At 41.2% G+C, this 27,057-nt stretch overlaps 1 protein-coding gene across 1 annotated transcript; it reads right to left on the reverse strand.

Moving 5' to 3' along the window:
- Positions 1-27,057, reverse strand: LOC147528638 (nesprin-2-like). Its single transcript, XM_086613636.1, is given in 19 exon segments — positions 1-21; positions 975-1,148; positions 2,934-3,098; positions 3,265-3,452; positions 3,619-3,700; positions 5,390-5,546; positions 6,232-6,344; positions 8,233-8,357; positions 8,360-8,396; positions 9,275-9,412; positions 10,856-10,957; positions 11,723-11,823; positions 12,300-12,496; positions 14,879-15,060; positions 16,285-16,377; positions 16,470-16,547; positions 16,816-16,911; positions 17,870-17,931; positions 26,979-27,057. Coding segments are annotated over 19 exon segments (2,190 nt in total).

The following is a 27,057-nucleotide window of genomic DNA, read 5'->3' on the forward strand; positions in this document are numbered from 1 at the left end:
TCACACTACAAATTCCGTCAACTGTGCGACAAGGCACAAACCAGAAGTAAACTAACACTAATTCTGGTTCACAGTTACTGTAGGTGGATCTAAGGTACCAAAGAAGATCTCTGTTTAATTTTAGCCCTTAGACAGAAGAGTTCTAATGAAACCTCCTTTGGGTGGTCACCTTCCTACTGTTAGAATATACCATATTCTGCTATGCAGAAATAGCAAAAGGCAACCCAATACAGTGCTTCAGCTTCTCCAGTGCAAAGCTTGGGATCTTTGTTCAGTCCCACCTTCACTGGGAGGTGAAGAAAATAAATCAGTCTTTGTACTGAAGCTGATTATATATATATATATATATTTCCACCTGCTGGAGGTGGAAACGGTAGTCCCTGGCAGAGAGACATGAGAAACAATAGAGACTAGTGGAAGTAACAAGAAATTAATCGGTGCTCATTGTGGATGTTTACAGCAACTGAGATGCACAAATTACCCAGCATGCTGCTGAAAATACTTCAAGTGCTCGAGTTTTTGACAAGTAAGCCTTGAATGCAGCAAAGTTGTCCCAAACACCCACCCTGCACTGCAAGGCAGATGACAGAAAGTGCTGTATGACCAGGGGAAATTCTCAACTTGGCACTTTGCAAAGTTTTAGTCTGCTGCAAATGCTGTGCTGGACAGGGAGTAATTAATACCACTAAAGAACAAGCTGCTGCAAGATCAGTGGCTGCACCAGAACTTCATTGCACCTGTTTGTCATCTGGACACACTGACGTTGGAAGATTCATTTATAGCTCATCTGGGAGTGATCCTGGGAAATAACATCAAAATACTAGCACTGCCTTTACTTTTTACCAGTGTTACAGCACAAAATCCATATTCATTTCTGCTTCAGATGACAGCACATTTTACCCCAGCAATGAATCTGTGCTGAAAGATGAGAATCTGATGAACAAGTATTTTAAGCAGTGTATTTCCATTTTCACCTGCAAATGTTCCTCCGTCTCACGTTGCATACGACCCTCGTGACTGATCTCGCCAAGCAGGCATCCAATCTCTGCTGCCCAGCTGTCCACCCTTCCAAGGAGCTCCTCAATTTTCTCCAGGTTCCCTGGAAGCTCCCTGGTCTTTTCAACAGCATCTGTGCTCTCTTCACCAAGCTATAAACAAAGAGCAGGGTAAGATGTTCATACCCATCATTGGTTCATGAGTCTCTCCACTACCCTCCTGCAACACACAGTCACCACTCAGGTTACTTTCCAGTTTTTGCATCCAACAGGGATCAAAGGAGAAATAAATGGCAAACATACTGGTAAATAAACCACATGAGGCTCAGTTCTTCAACCCTGAGGGCAGGTGGGACAGCAACAGCACAACCTGTGTCCACATGGCCCACTCTTTCCCCTATAAGCAAGCAGCCACAGCTACACTACTGTGGAGAATAACTCCTGGGCTGCAGCATCTCCCAGGATATGTCAGGGAACTGTCTAAGAAAACAATAGCTGGTATTGGCCCAATCAGTTTAATGGTACTGGCAGTCACAGGCCAGAGCTCAAGCATTCGACCTTGCCTTTTTATATATAAAAATAAATATAATATATATCATAGCCATAATGTCCAAAGCAATGCCAGAAAAATAACTCCCGAAGTCCTTAAGCCCTTGTAAGGGTGCAAGAGGCCTCTTTATCTCTGCTTTCTGAATGTATTTCCTAAAAGCATCTCTTACTAAGGGTTTTCCTCAGAAACTCTGGATTTCCCTCACCCTTGGGAGCATTTCATAGATTTCATAGATTTTCTAGGTTGGAAAAGACCTTAGAGATCATCGAGTCCAACCGTCCCTAATCCCCATTAAACCATATCCCTAAGTAGCTCATCCACCCTATTCTTAAACACATCCAGGGATGGGGACTCAACCACCTCCCTGGGCAGCCTATTCCAGTGGCTGACAACCCTTTCAGAGAAGAAATACTTCCTAACATCCAACCTGTACCTCCCCTGACTAAGCTTATACCCATTTTCTCTTGTCCTATCACCCATCACTAATGTAAAGAGCCCTTCCCCCACCTCCCCACCATCCCTTCTCAAGTATTTGTAGGCTGTAATCAGGTCTCCCCTCAGCCTCCTCTTCTCCAGGCTAAACAGCCCCAACTCCCTCAGCTGCTTGTCATAAGTTTTATTTTCCAGCCCCTTGACCAGTTTAGTCGCCCTTCTCTGGACCCGCTCCAGGAGCTCAATATCTCTCTTAAAGCGAAGGGCCCAAAACTGGACACAATATTCCAGGTGCAACATGTTTCCTTTGATCTTCTTGCATTCTCACTAAGTTCATCTCCTACAAAAATGTTGTCATTTTTTGCCACCATTTATTGTCACAACAGTACCTGTAATAAATGTCAATGAAAGGCTCTGCTTAGAAAATTAAGAGCTCTAATGTTCCCAGGCAGAGTGAAAATGTCATCCTTGCGAAAGTATTCTAGGAAATGTAATACATGTAACATTAAGCAGGTTGTATAGGAATTCACAGCAGCCTAAAAACCTGTCAAGTGAGCTGGTATTAAGTTGCACAACCCTAGAAATATCTATGCAGCAATAATTACTTTCTACTGGCTGAGGCAGAGATTATACGATTTAGCAAAGGCTCACAAGCTCTTAACAAATGGACTACTTCCACCTCTAGAACCGAGTAAAGAGCTTTGTTCTGCAATAAGATCTCCTTTTATAAGTGGTTTTGAAATTTCCATGTAAAATTTGAACATTTTCTATCTTGTCACAAAGAGCATTTTTAAGAATGGGATGCCTCTGTGCGTTCTCTGTTCCTCCTGCTTTAAAACTGGTAACACTGAGTCGACTGAAAGATTTATTAACCTCTGGTTAGCAAGCTGTTAAGTCTAGAAAATACGACTTCGAAGGCTGTATGGCAAAAGAGTCATATGAAACCAGTAACTTACAAAGTGTGTCCTCTTGATGAACTTAGCCCATCTCTTGTTAAGTTTCTTCAGCTCTTTGGCAATATTTGATCCAACTTGCTCTTTGCTGACTTCGATGAGATAGTTTCCAGCTTCATTTAAGGAACCATGAACTGAATTCCACTTCGCCACGATCTCGGCAGGGATCTAGACAGAGGCATTGACATCATTTAAAGCAGAACTCGGTCAAAAGTGTATTCCCAAAAGGAGGAACAGAAAAGCAACAACAAGTACAGTCATGTATAATGCTTTCCTTCCAGGAGGCTTCCAAGTATCTCTGTCTGTCATTACAAAGAGAAATCCAACCATGTACCTCTTTTGGATGCTCATTTCGTTTTTCTTCCAGCCACGTCTTTAGTAAGTGGACGTTTTCTGTGTAATTACTCCAAGAAGACAGGACTTTCTGTAGGGTAGTATTTACATTGGAAATATAGTCTCTGCACACAGAAATCTTTGACTTCACTGTCTTAAAAAGTTTGCTAATTTCTTGAGGATCTCCAGCTAGGACATCAAACAGGGAATACCATTATACATTTGGAAACAGAGAGTTTAATTACATAGAAGCAGTATTTTACACAAAATATAAGTGGGAATTAAAACTGGTGACAGCACCAAGAGAGGTCTTCATATCAGTTCATGTGCACAAACTTACCTAAGTCAGGATTGCTTATGTTTTTGTTTTTCAAATCTTCACAGATCTGAGTAGCAGTTTCTAGTTGTGTTTCAAGTCTCTTTTCTTCAACGAATTTCTGCCCAAAGTGAAAAGTAATTGGCATGGGTAACACTAACCCACATAAAACTAGGAAGGAAATGCAGCTTGGAATACATTTTTTTCAATATGAGCCTATAACCTGCAGGTTAAAGGTAAAGTGAGCAAAGCCCATCCAGCAACTCATCTGCACCATTTAGTCTGAAACAGACCTGTTCTTTTTTCTTCTTCTGCAGAGTAACTTAAATGGGAACATTAAATCCTGAATGCCATTGCCTGAGTCACAGCCCTGCATGAGTCAAGACTGTTTATTTCAAAAAGTTAAGGCCCTAGGGCAATATTGAGAAACAGCATCTAGAACAAGTCAGGCAGAATTTAGTCACACAAGTCAAAAAAGTGATGAAAGTGAAAGGGGGGTTTCCCTGCATACACAGAAATATCAACGTGCCTGGTGTCTGCCACAGATCAAGTAAGATCCAAACTGGGGATAGAAAAGGTGACAGAGGAAGAACTGGGAGCAGAGGAGGAAACTTGTGCTTTGAACACTCACACAGGGAATGAGAGGGTTGATCCTCAGCCCCCCTCTGTCTGAGCTGCACCTCACCCCAGAGGTCCCCACTGCTACAAACATCCTATCTAGTAGGCTACAAAACAACTTCTCCTGTGGCCATGACAAACCTGGGCCACCACACCACCACTCAGCCAGGACCACAGAAGGAGAACCAGCAACAAGCCTCAGACTGCCAGGGAGCGCTCTACATTCTATCAGCTTGAGGAAGATCACGAACTACAACTGTAGAAATAACATGACAGTAACTATTTATGAAACCAACTGAATCAAAAAACTCAGCACAAATTAACTCTGTACTCCCATCTCACCACAGAGTAAGGTTCATACTGCTCAGGAAAACTGATATTTTATACAATCTCTTGTTGTCTCCTTCCACAGTTAACGATGCTGGTGAAATTCCCACTAATTTAACTAGGGATTTGCCAGCCTGAAAAGCTTCTGATAAACTCTTTAGAAACTCAACTAAGATGGAATACAGGAGGAGTCCCATTAACTGGAGATGGGGCAAAATTGATGGCATCAGCATTTTCATCTCTGCCTCTATTCTTGATGCATCTTTGGCAGTATTTGGGGGAGGGTAATCCATCCCCTCCCATAGGCCTACATGTGGCATCATTTTAATAACTTCAGCCCAGAAGCTGAGCTAAGTACAAAATATAACAAAACAAGACAATATATATTCACCACGAAGCATAAGGAGGTAAGGAAGCTGGAAAAGGAAGAGGCAACAGCAAAAGGCAGTATTAGCCAGCACTGTGGGTAATGGTTGTTTTTGAAAATAGCAACTACTGAACTACCCCAGACAGGTTTGAGTTAGGCAAGTGCTGCTACTGCTGGCCCTATAAATAGCCCAGAACAAAAGAAATCTTCCCAACAAGGAACCAAAAAGGGCAGAGAAAAAATGACAAACAGTCACAGCTCATTCTATCTCTCCAAACTGAAGAAAGAACTCCCCTTCAGAGGAAAATGGGAAGACATGGAGAAAGCTTCTATGGAAGTCTACCTGTCCTTCTTTGCATAAATCCCAGATCTCACAAGACTACTGTGCTTCTACCAACTATTGCAGTATCTTCAGATGAGGACAGACAGAAGCTTGAATCAAAGAGAAGTGGGAAGAAGAATTATTGTCAGGGTGTGACACACATATTTTAAACTTACGTTCCAGTTTTGCAGTAGTGATTCCACAGACTCTTTTGTCCCGTATTTCATGTCCCTGATATTTAGCTTTAACATCACCTCATTGGCAATAGCTGAGCACAGTCCATAGTGATATTCAAGAAAGGTGTTGGAGTTTGTGAAACGAATATTGCTGAATCTGCAAACAGTGAAATGTTCCAAAAGTTGACTCAAAATCACTGTCTACTGAAGGCATTAATGTATAATGTTTTTAGCCTAAAAACTCAGAATTACATATATGTAAGTGTTATTTGTTATGACAAGAGTAAAATTTTAAGATAACAACAGTCCATTTTTTTAAGTAGCAACAATTTCAAGTCAATATTGACTGTTCAATTTATGAACAACCTTAAATGCCCAGAAAACTGGCATCTGCCATCTGTGGCATCTCAGGTTACAGACACAATTCCCTGGTCATTTTTAAAAATACCGTCCAACAGATAAATGGGGTCGCATCACCTGTAGATCTCAGTGATTTTAAAAGATGGAAATTAAAAATTAGAGAATCCAAACCCCCAGAGAAATTTTTACATTCAAAATATTCATGTTTCCTACCCCTAGTGGGTGTTTCCTATCCACAGTAGCAAAGGGGATCTGAAAAGTTCCTGTTAATGAGCTCCACTTTCTACATGTAATTAGACATTCATCGGACCAATGAGTGAACCTGCCTGCTCTGCATGACAGTTGATCTGTGCTTAGGCGGAAAATGTTCTTTCTCTGTAAGGCATGGTTAAATTATGTGCTTTGTTCAGAACAGCAGAGCAAGCCAAGAGCAAAGCTAGAGCATAACATAGTCAAAGTAGAAGGAATTTGAGGATCACAACCTTCTTTTCATTTCCTCTAACTTTTCAGGCAAGACTAGTGGCGTATTCTTCTCATCTTCATTCTTAAATGATTGGAGGGTTTCCAAATGAGAATCAAAACAATCCATCAAGCCCTGGGGAGAAAAAGACATAGTAAGCCATTCATTTTAATTTTAGACTATTTCACCTGGGAATCTGCAAGTCACCTGCCATTAGAATGAAAGCTATTAAGAACTAGTCAGCACAAGACAATCTTCCAGTTTCTTTATTCATTAAAGTGCAATGAAATTATTTATCTCATCACCTTGTAAAGTGCATATTTAGTGCAGTACTACATGATTTCTCTTACTACTGTGCATCTATTTAAACATAAGGAACATGAATCTACACTACCCGTGCAATCAGTTTTTCCCTCACTTTCACTATCATCTTTAGGACTAAAAAGTGGCACATTAACAGTTTCAGGATATTAAGCTCATCTTTGTTATGTGTTAGCAAATACCGACAGCAAAATCTATTGAGTAAACCTATTATGCCACATTTGCTTAATACTTTATTTGCATGCTCAATAAATTTCCTTCTAATACCATTAGATACATATTGCATTAACCCTCTGAGAGTTGGTATCACATAATTGGGGAATATTTTATAGGCATGTGTCTCAGCACCAAATTCTTAATACAAAAATAAACCATAAAATGCATTCTACAGAAGATAACCATATTAATAAATGGCATATAAAGAAATACACCAGAAGTTCATTTCTATGTAATAAAACCTGTCACAAAGCATATTAATGGAATTGGCTAAATCCTGGGCTAGCCCTCAAGCCCCAAAATAGTGCACACACCTTAAACACTTGACTTGGCAACCTTAACACTGTTCCAGTCAGACAGTTATGAGCATTACTGGGTAATTTCCTAGATCTTTAGATAAAGTAAAATTTCCATTACAAGGCGCCACCTTGGCAAGAAGATCCCTATGTGAGACGCACTAAAAGGACTGATTAGAGGAAAGAAGGGAAAAAAAATGTTCAGCAGAAAGTCACCCCATCAGAAAAAGCGGATTTGACAGAAATTAAGTATCTTGGGTTTCTTCTTCTTGAGAAACTTAACGATTTTATCTACATGTTCAATGGGAAAAAAGAAACTCCTAAACCAATGACATCTCTCTGTCTTATTCTTAGAAATGCTTTACCTACTTAGGCTGAACAAGAAAAATTGCAGATCAAATGGCTACATTCTGGCAAAGCTTTTAATCAGGTAAAAAGCCATCTTTCATATCAGGAACTGACTAGCAACAGTATGAAAAAGTGGTGTTATCAAGCCACTCACAAGAATCTCTATTTCCCATTCTTTCAAATTCTCTCTAAGGACATGCCACAAAAACATCCAACTTCCCCCTTTTTCATAAAAAAAACCCAAGTAGAGCATTATGATGATTGACCAGGCACCAACACATCTACTCTTTTTTAAGTTTTCGAACTCAAATGGATGTTTGAACTATTATCAGCCTAGAGATTTCAAGATCAGAACAAATAACTTGCATGGTACTGAGGTATCAAAACACCTCTCGTTACTTCAAATGGAATTACAGAGTGATTCAGCAAATACTTAACTTTAAACACACAAACTGCATGAACTCACTGGAATGTAACTCTGAGCCCAAGTGCTTTTCTGAATAGGTATGCATTAAGCATAGATTTAAAGATAAGGATGTAATTACCCTGTATTATTACCTAACAAACAAACAAGTTGCAGGAACCACATAAAAAAGAACACCATAACTTATTCAGATAGTACTCAAATTTAATCTCACCCCAGCGAAGTAAGAGACCTTCCTTATAGACCCATGCAGTTATTTAATTAAACTCATCATTGTTCAAAGGTATGTTCAGAAGAGCTTTTCATCTTCATAAGATAAACATACCCATATCACTTCCCAAAATGTCAAATAGCAATTCCATAACAAGTGCTTTGCAAGGTCAGACTGAAGCAGAATGTTCCTTTGTGATCAGCATACCTTAAATGTTATAATTATTTCTTTGAAGACAAACATTGCTTTAAACGGGTCCTGCAAATCAGGCAAATCTTCTGCCTGCAGATGTTCTACCTCCTGAAGCCAGGCCTCAATGCTATCCAGAGGGAGGGCAACATCTGGTCCAGCTTCACTTTCCATTCATTAATCTTAAAAAGGAAAACAAGTGATTAAATTTCTCATTATTGTTTTCTTCCCCATCCCCAAGATACTGACATATGCTCTGTAAGCTTATGCTCTGGACGTCCCAGAAAAAAAACACCTGTCACCATTCAGAAAAGGAGCTTCCAGTGAGGTAAGCTACTGATCAGCTATGTTTACCTGAGACTCAGGTTTGCTCCCCAGCCTGTAATCTCTGTAACACTACAGAGAATTCAGCAGTTACTATCCTTGGCTGGTGACCATCACAAGGCCCAGCAACAGGGAAATTTATAGTAAACTAGTTGCAAACCAGAGGGGAAACAGGGATGCTCTGGATGGCTTTCCATCGTGAGGCTGACAGGAGAACATCTCTTCCATAAAGAGAAACTACCAGCGAGGCCCAAGACATCCCCACTTGCAGCAGAAGACAAACACAGCCAACCTCACTGCAAGGCAGTGACCAACTGGATCCCACTACGTCGCTATCCATGCCATGGAAAAGACTATATTAACACACTTTTCCCAGCTGCATCATTATCTGAGCCACAATTATGTCCCAAAAGAACCTTTTAAGCATAAATAGGCCAAAAACTTTGATCAGAAGACTGCTCAAAGATAATCAGATGCAGACTGTTTTTCACAGACGTCTCACAGTCCTGAGGCTCAGGAGGCAGAAGGGTAACACAGAGTCACCTTCTGTCTCCTCTTGGACACTGTACATCACTCATTTTGTCTGGACTTCAAGTTCAGAGTCAACATCTATTTTATCAGTCCAAACAAAGTATCACCTCCCCACTTTTCCACGTGCGAGTTCCTAGGGTAGACTAAGGCTTCTTCATCAAACACGCTTACACTGATAACGAGGTGAGCTAGAAATGTCTCTGACCTGAGAGATCAGTTTATCCCACTCTTCTCTCATCTGCTGCTGGCCTTCGCTCAGCTCAGCTTCACTCCTTTTTGATGACAACACAGGTAGAAAGGGTTTTTTTTCTTGGTTAAATGCTTCCATAAATGACATCATTTCCTAGGGATAAAAAGGAAGAGTAACTCATAGAAGAAGACTTCAGATGGAAGCTCGTGGAGCCAAGCACTGCCTTTGAACACATTGGTATGACTTCCATTAACTTCAAAGGGTGTGATGCACAGAAAGGCAAGGTAGCAAGCAAGAGGCCTACTTATCTCCAGGCAGTATTGGGTCTGAAATTATAGGTGCCATTCACTAGGAAAATCTGTATTTAATATAATGTCAGTGCGGTGAGGACATGGTTCTCCCCTCCCACAGTCCCCATGGGCCACTTTATTACGAAGTCTAGCCACAATATAAACCGAAGGAAATTTGTCCTGGTTTTAGCTGGGACAGAGTTAGCTCTTCTTTTTAGCAGCTAGAAGAGCTCCGTGTTTTGGTTTTACTCAGAGGCTCGCTCTGAGAGGAATGCTGATAGCAAGCTGATGTTTGTGGTTGGACATGAGACTCCAAGGACTTTTCAGTGTGCCGGAGTGCAGAAGCACAGCGGGATAAGGGGGGAGCATAGCTGGGACAAGAGGGACACGATTCCCCTTGTGATTTGTGGTGGAACTTAAGACTGAGGGCCAAACTGGCTAACTAGTATTCCATATCGTGCAGCGTCATGCCCAGTATAAAAGTGAGGGGCAGCCGGACAGAAGGGCTTTTGCGCTTCGGCTCTTTCGCCGCTTCTGCTCTTTTGCGCTTGCTGCGCTTTTGCCCTATTGCCCTTTTTTTTCCCTCTCTCTCCCAGTACTCCCACTCTCGGAGTACTCTCTCTCTCTCTGCCCCTCTCTATTTCGGGGCCTCGCGTTCGTCCGGGATTGCAGCTTCGGGACGAGACGGGCTTTGCATATGAGGGGGTGGTGAGCATCTACACTGTGTATTAAATCATCTGTATTAAATTGTTCTTATCTCAACCCACGGGTTTCTCGTTTCTCCTTTAATTCTCTCCCTCATCCCTGGGACTGGGGGAGGGTGAGTCAACGACTGGCGGGGGGGCGGTTTTGTTGCCGGAGCGGCCTAACCCACAACAAAATTTTACTTCAGCACAATCTATAGCCAACATTTCAATTACTTCTCTGCAATATTAGTTGGCTAAAATCTACTGTTGTTATCACAGAAATGGCAAAGGTAACCTTGTAAAGGGCACATGTGTTTGAATCTTGTCCAAGTCTTCAACTATGTCAATTGACTAAAAGATGCTACTTTAGTCTCTCAAAAAAATACTTGCTCTGCTCAGAAACCAAGCAGCATTTATCTTTCTCCTAACAGAAGGAGTTTTATCCTACCCTTCCCTCAATCATATGAGGGCATTTACCAAATCTATTGTCAGATTTCCAACTCTAGTTAAAAAGTTTATTTAACACTTCAGTTTAGGCAACAAAGATGAAAAATGCTAAACATATTCCCAGAAACAAAGCTTCTTTTCACAGAAGCAGTTAAACATGAAATGCAACTTACTTTGTACTTCTGGTAATATGTTTCATTCTCTGTGTCTATCAGCAACTTTGCTAACTTCTTCTCCTGTGTAGCCAACCAGCTCATGGCCTCTCTTACTTTTTCCTGGAAAATTAGAGCAGAAAAATCCACTTTTTTTTTCCATTTTGCAAACCTTGTTTTTAATTCACATTGTGACAGAAAACAACACAGATTAAGCATACAATAAATGCCATTCAAAGCTATTGAAAAATAAATAATAATTCCTGGAGAATCTAATGAATTTTGAGTCAGGCACTATTACGCAGCAAGGCCAAAGTTTTAAACCTGGCACCTGGATATATGAAAGCATCTTTAAAGAAGAGCCTGCTTGCAGTCCTGCTGAAAGGAGAGTATCAGTATGGGGATACGTGAATAACCAATTAATACATAAACTCTCATAGGAGAATATAGAGAATAGAAAACTTGGGGTTTCCAGCCAGCGTGATCTGTGAGTAACAACTTCTGTCCACTTTACATGTGAGCTAATAGATTTAAAGCTGGTTGTTCTGCACATTTGCAAATCCGCCTCTACCCCAATATTTACATACAGACTTCAGAGCACACTTGAAGACAACCAGGCTTGAAAATGTCCTCTGTAATAGTTAAGTGAAAAAACAAGACAACTTGCACAGCAATTCCACTTGTATTATCAAAAATCTATCCCATTGAGTCTTGACTACCAGACAGGAACACCAGAAAGCCAATTCAGCCCTGTCAGTAGCCGAATCAGAGGACTTACTATCTGTTACTGAGTCAAGTTATAAACTGGGCAAAGAAAGTACCGATGTTCTTGGCAACCATGATGCACATTCATTTAAAAATGCCTCAGTGATAAACCACATGACATACCTGCATGTCTTCCTCGGACTCATGCAAATTCCTGGAGTACTGCAAAAACTGAGCCACATAAGTCATGATCGATTTTTCGTCTGGATTCACAACATCAACATCTGCAAGAGCCAACGCACCATTTACATAATTATGCAGCCTGCTAGGCCTGATCACATAATTACACACTATACTGCACTTATTAAAACACATTACCATAAATATGTTTATTTTGCGGCAGCTCAGTTAACATACCATTGACGAAAATTAATATGTAATGAACATTTTTTTTCCTTGGGAATAATTTAATATAACATGATTAACTAACGAAAAAGTTTCTCCCATGAACAGCAAAGCTTCATATCCTTTCTTCTTCATATTGTTCCTGCATCTGCTGCCAATTCAAAAATCCTTCAAATCCCAAGTACAGTTGGTGTTATAAAATGAAGAACTTCACGTTTGAGCATTACAGTAAAGATCGATGTTCCATTTCAAACTTCAACGCAGTCTTACTTTTTCCTGTATTACAAGTCAACACATACAGGATTATATTAATCTCACTCCTGATAACAAAGATTTAAAAAAGCAGATCATTTACCTTCAGGTTCAAGAAGCCGTGGAATATTCAGCTCCACTTCTGCAATTCTGAAAGCCTCTTTCAGGTTTTCTTTATTGCTTCTAGCTTTTGCCTTCTCCAAATCCACTAGACCTGGTCGTAGGGTTTGGATGATGGCTAAAAATGGTAGTCCGCTTCGCCAACTTGACTTGAAATCAGTCACATTGACAGAGCCGTGCCTATCCCAAAAACAATTAGAAACAAAATGTTATAGCCTGTTTCCTCAGATGTCCTAAGTACACGGGAAATAGAAATAGAATATAAATTCAGTAAAATGGAGCATGAATCAAATCCAGGCAGTTATAGAGAACCTTGCCACTGAACTTCTACAGAAGCTAGATCAGACAACAATACAGCCAGTACTACCAATCACTACAGTTATATATTTTTATATTATTTTTGCAAAATTACTCAATGTTTTTATCTTATACTGCATTCTGAAGATAAAGCCTTGCTGATCCAATACCCTTTCTGAACAACACCTTTGTGCTCAATATCTATGCATTCTACAGGATGGAAAAACAACAAGCAAAGCACTGAAGAACATGTAGGTATTTGTTTAAGGGTGTATGTACTGAGTTTGTGTGGCAAGGTTTGGTAAGGCTGGAGCAGGATCCTGGCAAGAGCTGTGGACCCGTGGAGAGAGAAGCCCACACTAGAGCAGGATTGCTGGCAGGACTTGTGATCCTGTAGGGAATCCACGCTGGAACAGTCTGTTCCTGAAGGACTGCACTCCATGAAGGGGACCCACACTGAAGCAGTTCATGAAGAACTGCAGCCTGTGGGAAGGGCTCACGTTGGAGAAGTTTGTGGAGGACTGTCTCCTGTGGGAGGGACCCCATGTTGGAGCAGGGGAAGAGTGTGAGGAGACCTCCCCCTGAGGAGGAAGGAGTGGCAGAGACAAGGTGTGATGAACTGACCACAACCCTCATTCCCCGTTTTCCTGCGCTGCTGCAGGAGAGGAGGTAGAGAAAATCGGGAGTGAAGCTAAGCCCGGGAAGAAGGGAGGGGTGAGGTGAAGGTGCTTTTAAGATTTGTTTTTATTTCTCATTATCCTACTCTGATTCGATCTGTAATAAATCAATCTTTTTCCCCAAGCAGAGTCTGTTTTGCCCGTGACAGTGATTACTGAGTGATCTCTCCCTGTCCTTATCTCCACCCACGGGCTTTTCATTAGGTTTTCTCTCCCTTGTCCAGCTGAGGAGCAGAGAGATAGAGTGGCTTGGGTGGGCACCTGGCATCCAGCCAGGGTCAACCCACCAAAAAGGGTATCGAGTATTGGAATCACCTCTGGTATTTTAGAAAATCCAGACATTAGAAGTGATCTATTACTGCAGGAAAACTATTTCTTTTTCTCTTATTTAGCTTAGTGTCTTTAAAACATCTTCTGTTAAGCAGTGCCTGGACAGCGCTGTGAGCAGCCCAGCTCTGCAAACCACAGTGAATTCTGGGACAACTTTCCAGAAACAGCACGTATATTATGAGTATGTTACATCAATGAAAAGATGTGGGGTTTCAAGTGATCAATTTTAGTTACAAAACAATGGGCGAGGACTTAGAAGATTTGCTGTTTTACCAAAGACTATAGGATTCACTGATAACAAAATCATTCAACATAACCACAGTTCAGAAAGGATGCTACAAAACGGACAGCAATATTGCTGGAAAAGAAAAACATGCAAAAGAAAGAGGAAGATTAAACAGGCAGAGAGCTGTTTTTTACATGCCAATCAATCTTGTCTGATAAAACACAGTTAAAAGGGAAACTTCAGTGCCTGAAAACATTCTCCCAGCAGAAAGTGTCTGATGTGCTGATGAAGGCCTTTATTGTCCACTAACAACATGGAATATTAGTAGGATGGTATTAGAACATAAAGCAACCAAAGAGCTGGAGAGAAAGGGCTGACTTTATAGTAAAACATATTTGAAACATCTTGGCGTGAAGCAGCAGCCCTTGAAGAAAATGTAAAGCCTGACCCTTGCAAGAAATACCTGTATGTGCTCTAGACTGTGCACTGTGAATACTCCCACCAAAATCAACTGAGCTGTCTGTACATCAAGCATAAGGAAACATCTTGATAGAACTGTGGACAAGGACCTCTAGGACCAGGGTCCTTCTTGGGGATCACTCAGTGTTTTGACAGAAAAACATGAGATGTGTGGGAATCCTAAAAACCCTACATTTTCCATTTAAAAAAAAAATAATCATTGAAACTTTGTTAACCAGTACCAACCATGGGGATTAAAATTAGCAAATCATGTAAACATTCCACTGGACTTACTACACAGAAGTCCCTAAAAGAGAAAAGCCAAGCAACTCAATTTACATTGTGGTATTTTATTAGTAGGATTAGCTTCACGTTATATTTAAAGGCTCATGTCAAAACATTTAGGGCCTGATTGATGCTAAACGTACTGGTAACAACACCGGAAATCTAAAGGATTTTCTGCTAAGCTGTCCCTAAGTAATGCTAAAAAACAGGGGAGAATATCAACGCATTTCGAGGAAAGCAGCGAATACAATGTATAACATACATATTATTTATAAGTCTTGGACTTACAGTGAACATTGTTCTTTTGCCCACAACAAAAGAGCCTTTGTAGCAGACAGCTTCCACCGTTCCTTAATCTTAGCACTTTTTTTGGCTGATCGGCTTGCCTTTGGAGAGGAGTCAACAGCACTTGAACAGTCAAGTGAAGGCTGATTGTAAGTACAAGCAAGTGTCCTGGCAAGTTCTTCAATCTACGAGAGATGATGGGAGAGTTAATCAGGCTTCAGTGAAAAATTACCAAGATATCAACGGCAGAAAGCCACAAAGAATTAGAAAGGATTCAATCACAGCTGTAATAGTAGTTCCCTACCCCCAGATCAGGTTTTTTTATCTGTTCAACCTGAACTATTTCACGCTGAATTCCCATCTTCAGGTGATTTTTGGCAATAGATATTCACCTAAAGACTTCCATGTTATATCATTGAGGAGGGACTTTCTCACTCAGTGCACTTTCCTCCTCCTCCTACCAGTGAAAGCAGCTGGCGGCCGCTGTGTTTTCTGCTGTCAACGGTGTCACGTGTTTGGCATGCTCAGAGTTTGTCTGCTCAGTCAGGGTGTGGGAAAAGCTACTCAACAGACCTCAGAGATCTACATCTGGTTAGAGAAGCTTGGTTTAGGTAAAAAGATAATGTATACGGCTACGTGCAGCACAGAACCTTCGGCACCAAAGTACCTTTACCAAGAAAAACGTGGGGTACATCTAACACTGTTAAATAACTTTGCTTCTCGGCTCTCTCCTGAGCCTCAGTCACCAGTTCACCCTCAGTGCACCTATGTCAATTCACTGCTGGGCTCTTATTAGAAGACAGTTTGGCTCCATCATCCTTTACAGTCCTACAACATGATTAAAGCAAGGCCCTGTGCTTTCAAACACCCCTCTTCCCCATAACTCATGCCATGCAAGAGAGACTCTCAGTATCTTGTATAAGAAACACCACTACAACAGCCTTCAGGTTATTTCAGGCACCTGCTACCGAAGAAAATAATAGCAAGAATTACACAATGAGCACAGCCAGCACTGAAGAGGGGAGCTGCCTCTGAAGGAGATGGATGTGAGCCACTTTGCACTATTTGCTTTATTTGGAGCTTAATCATTACAGGCCTTAGACAGATAGGCAAACTTCAGCCTATTTTTCAACTGGTTACTTAAAAAAAAATCTCAGTATCTTTCCGTCCTACCATTTGCAGCTCAATACTGTTGATCAGGCTGTAATGCCATCATTGCACTGGTGAAGCAGCTCAGAGACACAGGCAAGATGCACCGGTGCGTCTCCTCCCTGAGCTGTCACTTCAAGATGTCAGAAAATAATCTTTTGCTTTGTACTAGTTCATCTTGTTTGGCAACCACGTAAGTCAATGCATTTTTGTGCTTTTTCCCCTCTACGAAAACTCTCTTACATCGCTGAAATACTTACATGAAAATGAAATATAATTGTCCAAATTAGGCCAAGCACAATGGAAGGTTTTCCTTCAATAATGTCAGCAACATGAATATTTATGAGCTTGAGCTAGGAGAGGAAAAAAAAGGATCATTGTTAACAAAGAAAATGTTCCACCAGCTAAACTGGCTTTAGTTGTGAATTTTGAAGTTAATACTCACTGATCTGCTCTTTAAAAATGTCAAAGCATTTTCTATGTTGCTTCTGCACTGGAAGGTATTAAATCCTTTTTCCCGTGGCTGTGAAGCAAAAAGAATAGGTTACGGCCTCAGTTGTAGAAATTAATTTTGGTTTACACTTTGGAAAGGGAAGTTCTGCAAAGATTCACAAATCACTTCGGATCAACTTATTTCAGTGTGTTTCAGTGTCAGTGGTGTAAGGATAAGCTACTTGCAAATAGCTCTACGACTCCAGAGGGATCATTTATACATTCACAATTAAGCAAATCCAGAATCTTTGCTGGATATGACAAAGGACTGAGCTATTATTTTTATTACTCTGTCTTACCAGATGTTGACCTGAAAGCACTTCCAACAAATCCAAAAGCAAATGTCCTTGCTGTATGTCTGTATACAGGTCTGAGATAACAGAAGGAGGCGTATGCTGCAAAATAAATTTCAATGCTTGTCACACCATCTTCTGGCAGTTTGAATTCAACAGCCTATAGAACATCACAGATTACTCCGTTGTCACAAAATATTTAGCATCCTCCATTTTTTCAATAAGCTGAACTATAAATCCTGCATCTAATCAGTCATATCCTGCTGCTTCTAACCTGTTACTATGTTTGTCTCTTATTCCCCCTTGATCTGCCTCTGAGTTTTGCAAGGTTTGTTTTAGGCCTCATTTTCAAGTATTTATACTTTTCAAGGAGGTATATGGCAGAAGGCTCCAAAACTTTGAAAAAGGGAAAGTTAAAAGAAGCAGTTAATTCATATTTTTGACTTCTTAATCAAGGTACTCCAAGTACAAATTTGACTCTAGAGCTGAATAACTAAACCCTCACTCTTTTCACCCACTTGTAGACAATGCAAACCTACCACAAGCTCAGCAGCTTCTGCTCGAGGAGGGACCAAAACAGGATTTTTTTTTTTTTTTTTTTTACCTGAGCAAGTCAGAGCCCCAGCACATGCTGCATGAGCTGCTTTGTGAAAGCTTAAAGAACACCTACACTACTATGTGGTTTGTCTTAATACTTACCAGTCACTCAGGTCATCCCATTAAACTCATGTTCTTGAATTGCATAATAGAATAATACTTACCTAAACACAGTAAAACTAATCATCAATACAGAACCTCATAAAACCCTGAGACATGTGCCACAACCCAGCATAAGTATGTTTTACCACATCCGCAAGAAAGATACTGACACCTACTTACAGGCCATCTCTTACAAATGTCCTTGGATGATCATCAATACAATGCTGTTACACCTATTAAACAACTGCTTTCCAGGGGCTGCTTTTTCCAGTCAGCACCTAAAATCTTGTATTAATCTCCATACAGGATGTTCAAATCAAAAGGCAAAAAGCATACCTTTCCTAAAGAAACCCCTTCTTACCTTTGCCAGTATTGAATTTATCCAGCTAGTGAAGGTTTTCTTCTGTGTAAACTCTCGCTGCGCTGGGGGAAAAAAAAAGAAAAAATGGTTAATGGAAAAAATGACCTGGTTTTACTTCTCTTACTCAAAAAGATACATGGCATCCATCTCAAATCTAAGGTCCGTTCTTCCAGATATTAAGATACAATTTAATATTAGTCTTTCTCAATCCTTATTTTAGAGCTGATATTTTCCTGCTTGCAGAGATGATACTGCAAGGACCTCTACAACTATCAAGCATACTTCCACTGGATGCAGCAAAGAGCAACCAATGAAGGTTTTCTCAAAAGCTCAGCAAATGCAAACAGCACCATGAACACATCATCCTACAGAGCAATACATCCAGAATAACTTCATCCATTCCTAACTGTTCCTTGAAAGACTCAGGGCCATCATCGGTACAAGACCCACTGTTGAAATCGAATAAAGTCCGTGAATGCAGTTGGGTGATGAGACCAGGAGGAAGGCTCGAATTAGGTGATAAATGCAAACCTGTAGGTGAAGCCACACAACAAGGAGGACGGGAGAGGATGGTGGGGCGGCGGGTGGTCGGGCAGCACGTGTGGCCCAGGGCTGGAGGGAGATGGTGGGCAAGGCGGCTGCTGCAGGGGCACCCACCGCTCACTCCCCAGCTGGGGTGAACCCTCCTGCCGCACGGGACAGGCAGCGGGACTCGGACCAGGCCATCGGCTTGCACAAAGGAACAAATCTGGGAGACGAGGTGGGAGTGGGTGATCTCTTCTGCCTCTGAAAGCACACTCGTGCACAAGGGAGTAATGTGAAGGCAAGTTTGACACCGTAAGGCAAGCACAAGACTACTCAGCAATACATATGTATGTTTTTGTAGGCTGGGCAGGATGAAAGATACCAAAAATATCAAGCCCTTGGGGGGAAAAAGAAAAATCCTGACTGCTCTGCTTATGAAAATGAAAATCTCACTCAGAGGAAAATGTCCCACTCTTTATTATGTTCTGGGAATCTGGCAAACACAAACCCCAGTGCTGGGTGGCTTTTCATCATCCACAGCAGCCCAACGGGTTTGCCACGCAGAGCTTCAGCAGCTCGTGGAGCAGAGCGAGCCGCTTAAGGATAGTGCAGCCTCCCGCTCCGAACCCCATCACTCGACCCACAGACCTCCTTCTGCTTCACCGGGAGGGTGAGCAGCGACAAAAACAGTCATGTATTACGTGCATCGAGGGCTGTTTTGCATCCTGTAGCTAATAATGTCTTTCAACAGTCTGCCTCTAATCTGCAGTACTGTGATCCTGTCGGAGCACGAAACACTCCACTGCCCCCACTTGCTGGATTGTTTTATGCTTCTTTTTAAATATCACGGAGATCACGATGAACAGTAAGATAAGGGCAGCCTTAAAGACATGGACAAAAATGCAATCTCAAAACTCTGTTTTGTTTGGAAAACAGAAAATAAGTGCAAACATGCCACACGGACCAATCAACGTCGTCGCAACGCTCCCGAGGAGGACATAAATAGCATGGAGATATTGGCTTCATGTTTGCACAGCACCCAACCACACCCTTGGGTTGAATATCCGTGCGGGAGCCATTCCAATTGCCTAATGAGTGATTATTAAGTAGCCGCGCTCAGTTTTATCAGGCAGGCAAGGCTGGTATTGCTGGCACTTGACGAGGGACAGAAAGCAAATATTAACTACTCTGCCTGACGCCAGCAACTCTTCCAGCTGTAGCTCTCGCCAAACACACACGACTGCTACTGATTTGAAGAACTTGCTTTTGGGGTCGGTTACAGAAAGATGATTAGGATGAGGACATTTGGTCTTATTTTGGCTGAATCTCTCCATGTTAATGTGCAGAAGCATTATGCAATGTGGGCCAGACACTGCAAGTGTTGATTCACACGGGCAGCTCTCCAGCAAATGTCTCACCTGGAGAAAGTAGAAGGTGGTTATTTCACTGCACACACCTAAACACACCTTACACCCTCCTCAAGCTCCAGCCGCTGCCTAGTGCAACCCACCGGGCTGCCTTCCAAGCCGCCACTGTCTCAGCTGCAATGTGTTTTTCTTTCCTACCCAAATAAATAAGAATTAAAAAAAATCTGATTGTAAATCACTAACAAAACTCCATGCCTGCCAATATCTCCTCAGACTGTAGTGCAGCAGTCACTCTGCTTCCATCCAGGCCACACGACACACAGCTCAGCACAGATGTGCTTCTGGCATCGTGGCAGGTCGTCGAAATGCAATTTTCAGGCCAAGCATGTTCTCCCTCCCAGCTCCCTCCCTGACTCTACTGCTCAGAGGCGCTAATGATTTAATCAAGCTCTCAAATTCTTATCTCTACCACGTGGTTAATTAATACGGATTTTTATTTTTATGAGGATGAATGGATTCTTTGTTAGGCCTTTTTGTAAGACTCTAAGTGACCTTGGTTTTCTCTTGCCCTAGTTTTCAAAACGTCGCTGACCCAGAATAAAAGAGCTATCTAAAAAAACCTGATCATTTTCTCCACTTTGGGCCAAAACTCAACGAACCAAGAAAGCAGATCTGAGAAAACAAAATAAGAATCTCCTAATCTGAAAACATCCCAAATCTATCACATTTCACCCTGTGTTTTAAAGTTAATCTTCAGAACAACTCTTTAGGGAGGAATAACACATAGTAGCAGCGTGTCACGTACGCTAGCCAAAAATCAATACACACTGCTGGACAATGACTGTTTTATCCAGTAATGAGCTATCAACAAGTGTTACAAACCAGACTAATCGTTACGGGCTGGAGCATGGGGACACGGCCAGGATCATGTTGGTGCTGAACTCTCCCAGGAGGAAGAGGAGGGAAGGGTATGAGCACCGCCAGCCACGGTTTAACTCTCAGCCTTCCTTTAACAGCAATACAGAAAAGCCAGACTTCTCTCCTTCGTCGCCTTCCGTGCTTCCCTTCCCAAGGTCAGAGACAGCAGCTGACAAGAAAGCACCATCTTCTCCCTCGGCAGAGAGTTAGAGGAAGCAAACTGCACCATGTAGCCTGTCTGTCCACGCTCATCAAACAACATCACCAAACAGCAAAGAGGTTTTATCTTATCTCGAGGACCAGCGCACCACTGTCAGTGAACCATTTACAACTGTGTGGCTTCTTTCAAGACACTTTTTTAAACAATTATTTGAAATTAATAAGCACAACTCTGTCATCTTCCCATCTCTGTTTCACCAGATGGAATTACCTCTTGTGTATGATATTTTTGCATCTTCCTTTCACCATTCAGGTCAGCTGAGGCTACGTTTACAATAGCAAGCAGTGCAGCCCAACAGGAACAGATCAGCAGATCAAGAGAGCTGGTGTTCAGGATGTAGTGTACTCATGACACGTGTAGGGAAGAAAGGTTGTGTTGACTAGCTCTAGCCTGAATGTCCCCAGACAGCCATGGTACCTTCTGGGAGCATTTATTTCAGCTGCATTCTAAATCACCATTTCCAGTCCCTGACAGCTCAGCAAAATGAATCAAAGCATGGTCAGCAAGGATAACTGGGAGAGGTCCTTCAAGACAGAACTGCTGGTATGAACTGAAACACCAAGCAGGTACACGCTGTAAATGGCAGGAACTATCAGAAGAACTGTTAAGTACTTGCCAACCTAGGGAGAGGGTGAGCAATTCACCGCTGGGCCCTTTATATAATCCCTTCTCCTCCACCCAGTAACAGAGTTTCATTTTCTGCAGACAGGAAAGCAGGGAAAAGAGTTATTTCCAGCATTTATGTTCAGCAACATGGTGTTAAGCAATTAAAAACAACACAGTATTTTTTGTCAAGATTAAGAAGTTTATCCAAAGTCCAATGAAGGTGACGAAAATATTCCTACAGGAATGGGTCTTTTCAAATCCAAATATCATATAAATACTAACTAATTAACTACTACCATGTCTGTGCAGCAAGTGGGAACTTTCCTTTCTAGGCTAGTCCTTTCGAGCTCCTTTTCCTTTTGAAAGTAAATTATCCAACTTACCAAAAGCACTGCTAACTCCGGAAGCACGTTCACAATGAGTTTTGCCCTCCCACCTTGCTTAAACACTTTTCCTCTTCTCATTGCCAGGATCCTGGAGCAGCTTTAAATCCCCACTGTCTTTACTGCCACAACAGCCCACAAAGTGAGGCACTGCAGTACTTGGGGGCATAGACAGAGGTTGCAGGTTAAATTCCTAAAGGCACTAAGTCACATCAACATACTTTTAAAGATAAGTGCTTAAGTGGCTTTTCTAACATTTTAAAGAAAATCCACAGTGAAGCATGGATTTGAACATAAGTGGCCTTCAGTGCCCTATACAGGTGCCTCAGAAGCCATCCACTCCGGCATTTTAATACCAGTTTTTAACCAGTTATGTACCTGACATTACCTTTAACAAATTGAAATTTATCTAGCAGGGAACACATTTATACAATCTATCTTTTTCATTAGGCATGCGAAATAGACAAAAATACCCATGACTGATTTTTTTTTAGGCAGTCTCATATGTCAGTTGCCTCTCCAGTAACGTCAGCCCTATCACATGCCATGAAGCCACACAGTTAGGAGAACTGCAGACCAGCTTTGCACCCAGGCAGCAGGCAGCATAAACAAGTCATAAGTTTCAGTGCAGGTCCTATGGGAGCTTTGTGATTTGCAAAAGTCACCCCTGAAATATAATAATAAACATTTAATGGACTTTTTGATTATTCTGGTTAAACAACCAAAAAAAAAAAAGTGTAGTTGTAATAACATACTGGCCCCAAAAGGTGAGGCATACATCTAGAACAAAAAAAATGCTGGTTAAGAATCCGTAGTCTACCTGACCTCTGGATTAATTAAACGAGTCTCAGAGAGATATCCTCCTTTAATCAGACATGAGTGTAATCTGCTATAAGCTGCACAACAAACTCTATCTGTACATACAATCATATTTTCAATTTCACTTGAAAAGAAATCATTCATAAAGGATTAGACATAACTGCATGGAAATTGCATAACTCATTTATATCATTAAACACTCTTCAAAAACAGCTTTAGCAGCCACATTCTTATATGATCATCCTTCGGGTTACAGTAATAAACAGTAACATGCACACAGATTAATAAGCAGAGCCAAAAATTAAGACCCCTGCAGTTAATTAAACAGTGAATGATTAAGTACATGCACCAAACTCTGAGAGCTAAAACATGCTCTCTTGTGTCTGAATTAGCTCAGCAAGCATGGAAAGAAAAGGGAAAACAGAGTTCTGCACAGGCTTGGTGGGGAACACCTCACATAGGGTCTGTCTGCGGTCCTAGGGAAGAAAGCGGAAGGATTTGTGCATGGGATGGAAAGGGAAGGTTGGATCCTTCACAGGTAAACAGATTTACATCCCGAAAGCAAAAAACACTCCCACTCCACAGCAACATAAACCCTGTCAGTTTCTGCTGCAGCCATTCCTCTGCAAGTGCCTGCACATCCCCCTTTGCTGCAATCCCACAATCAGGCCCATCAGCAAAGAGGAGTCATATCTCCAACAGCTCTCAAAACATTGCCATGAAGCCCTTCTCTGACCAAAGGAGGAGACGTGCCTCCTCATTTCAGGTAGATGAAAACAATTTTGGACTCCAACTGTGCCTCTTCCATTTACAGAAGGCTGAGCGCCAGGCTGGACCCCTCTACGAGGACAGCCCGTCATGCAATGCTGGGGGAGAAGCCATGCGAGGAGGAGACACAGGATAGGGCTCCTGCATTATTTCTTCCGTGCTCATGGCCAGCCAAGCCCCGAGCTCCTGCCTGCTCCCTTCAAAGCTTCAGCAAAAATGACTTCAGTTTTCAAAGATGGTCCACACGTCGCAACAGAGCATCTCCCTGGCAAGGATCTTGTGTTCACCAAAACCTTTGCAGCCTGCCTGGCAGAAGAAACCCTTTCCTGGAATATTTCTCCGTAGGATATATCCGTAATAGGTCCGGCTCCAAGCTTCTCACCTGCACTTTCAGGAAGCTGTGCAAGGACACAAAACAGCTTTACAACTGCTGTAAGTTGTGCTGCATGAGAAAACTGAGAGAAAGCAGAGAGGGGCTGGAGGACAGGGCACAAATATCATTAACCTTATTGTGATTTAATTTTATTATAACATCTAGGAGAGAGGGAAGGAAAAAAAGAGCAGAAAAGAAGGGTCCAAGTCCTGACATGATGCAATTTCACAGCAAATTCAATTTTCTTGGCAGGCAGGGAGGGGGTAACTATTACTCTTTTGTTTGCAGAGATGAGCTTGAAAACTGGAAAAGGTTAAATAACAATATATAAATTTGAAAAGATACATATATAAGTGTTTATATTCTTGCAGCTTTTACTTCAGCCACATGATTTTGTGACTAGCTTCATCATCTCAAAATAGGAACATCAGAAACCATATTGCTTTCATTTCTTTACCTATTTTCTTCATGTTTTTCAAGCTTCATTAAAGCTTAAAACATTGAGCTGAAAGGAAAGACACACTGGGAACAGTTACATTTCTACCTTTTTTCTAGTGACTTTCTTTACTGCTTCTAGGCCGAACACTACTGAAGAAAGTTGAACGTTCATCCTTGAACACTCTTCTACCTAAAAGCCCACTAGCAGAAATTCCACTGAAGCAGGTTTTTACAATATTAAGTCACTGGCATTAATTTAAAAGGATTTCTATAATAATTAGCACTACTATGTAGTAACCTCTTCATTAATTATTTTAAGGGGGTTCTTTTTCTTCTCTTTCCTTCTTTTTCTTCCAAAAAGTGCTGTCCTCCTCATAGCAGACCGACTTAAATCACAGTAACACAAACTTAAAATCTGTGTGGTTTTACACAAGCTAGGGAAGGGAAAAAAAAAAAAGCTAAGCATTTTGTTACATTTTTAGGCATATACCTTCACAAAGTTATATGATCAAATCAACTTGCACATTAAGTTGATCTCATCCTAATTAACCAGGCTAGACAAGTGCTCTATCACCACTGGATGCCTATCAGGAAAAACAGAAGATTGGATCACGAAGAATTTAAATGTAGAATAAATATAAGCAATTCAGACAACATCTCACTCCTACTTTTTTCTTCTGCACCAACTATTTATGCGTATCTCCTGTTACGCTGTATATTATACAACGCCGGACATACTCTTCAAAGCTATACTTAACAATTTGAAAAGCAGATCATAATCAGTTTTACATCCATCTTTAGTCATCCAAAAAATAAGCTGCTTTTCCAATAGTTAAAAGCAGCCATTCCTTGAATCTGGGATTTCTCTGAAACTTGTACAGGTGAACGTGAAGAATTAATATAAACAATGTCTTTGGCTGCTTTGCAAATCTCACCTCAAGATTCCTATTATTGAAAAAAACCTTTTCCTTGAATGATCCTATCATTCTTATTTCACCTTTGCTACCACAGATGTGCAGTTTAGAGTTACTAAGGGTTTCTATATGTCATATCAGAGAACATCTTCTGTGCTTCATCACATTTCTTCCTTATATCTAATCTAAATCTGCCCTCTTTCAGTTTAAAGCCATTGCCCCTTGTCCTACCACTACATGCCCTTGTCAAAAGTCCCTCTAGGAGCTCAAATTATTACAGCAAAGAAATGCAGTAATTTCAACTTTAATAAGCAGGGCTCTTTCACTGAGATATTGACAAAAGAGCCCTACTGTTATTCGACACAAACCCCAATCCGATTTTGCAGAAAACCGCATAAGTATTATTTCAAAATAAAACTCCATTCTAAAATCACACACAACTTTATTTCTGTACTCTCTGCCTTAAAGCTAGCTAGTGTTTTTCCCAGCCCATTTCATGACAACGGCCACCTCGCTCTTTCTACCAAGGCTGAGCTTGACTGGCACAACAAATGCGTGTCTGACAAGCTGTGCTTGGTGCAACAGTCAGACTAGCTCCTCTCTGCCAGGAGTTTTTGCTTGCTCTCCTGAAAACGCAATACTGAAGCAAAATGGAAGAAAAATTCACCATTAAAGACGTTTGGCTTTAGACCACTGTTAACACTCACTCATGGAACCACATGGCTTCAATGACAACATTAGTGCAAATATGGATCGTAAAAGTGACTTGGCAGAATATTCTTTTGCACCATCTGTTTTAAACATATTTCCTCTCAACTAAGCACCACAGTAATGTCATTGCAAGTGAGCTAAGAGGAAATTAGCTCTGTGGAAACATGACCTAGTCCCATCCATCCTAGAATAATCAGGCTCTAAACACATCAGAAATGGGCTTTCCAGCAGTGCTAGTCCTGCTGCCTGAACTACCCTCCTCAATAGCTACCATGAATGTTTTCACAAACACATTTAGAAGAGAATTAGCCTTCCCAGGAAATTCTTATAGAATTCTATTCTAGTCTATTTTATGGTTCTATTCAACATGTGATTAAGGAAAAGCCAGAACACCTATCTGAAAGCTCTGATGCACTGATTACCACTTAACTGTCCAGGTAGCTGCCACTAAAATGGAACAATTAAAAATCAGCCAGCGAGTGCTTCCTTAACAAGTTAAAAACGCATTGCAAGTAAGGATGAAAGCCTCTGACCTCTAAGAAATTTGTTTAGAAGCCACAAAAATTTTCTACTTATTTTGGCCACAAGCTATCTTTCTACATGTGCAGGGGATATAGCAGTAAGAAGAGAAAAACAAATAAAATAAAATAGCACTGCAGTTAATAGAGGTTGAGACAGCTTAATGAAACCACCTAATTGTCAGCAAATTGAAAACAAGGCAACTAATGAAATGGCATAACTGTTTTCATGTTGGCGATTCCCTTGAAAACAGTTTACAGTAATGTGTATTCTGAGCAACAAAGCATAAGAACCAGCAAGTTCATCTGTACCAAAAAAGGCAACAGCTCTGAAAATACCACGAGAAAGTCCTATGAGAGCTGTCATCTTTGCTTTCACCCCTGAAGCAACTCTCACAAAACACAGAAAGAAGCACAGACACAAACTCACTACGCTGACTGTAACACTAGTTTTAGCAGGTTGCTCAGAATTCTCTTCGACTTGTGCACGATCACAGATTTTTGCAAAAATCTACATTAAAAAGGCACAAAAAACCTACAGTAACTTACCTTGCAGCGATAGACAGAGATCATCTATTTCAGAGGAAGCCTGCTCCTCTGTTGAGGGAGATGCCTGCTTTGATGCCAT

This window comes from Tauraco erythrolophus, chromosome 6, assembly GCF_009769465.1.
Source record: "Tauraco erythrolophus isolate bTauEry1 chromosome 6, bTauEry1.pri, whole genome shotgun sequence".
NCBI classification, from domain to species: Eukaryota; Metazoa; Chordata; class Aves; order Musophagiformes; family Musophagidae; genus Tauraco; species Tauraco erythrolophus.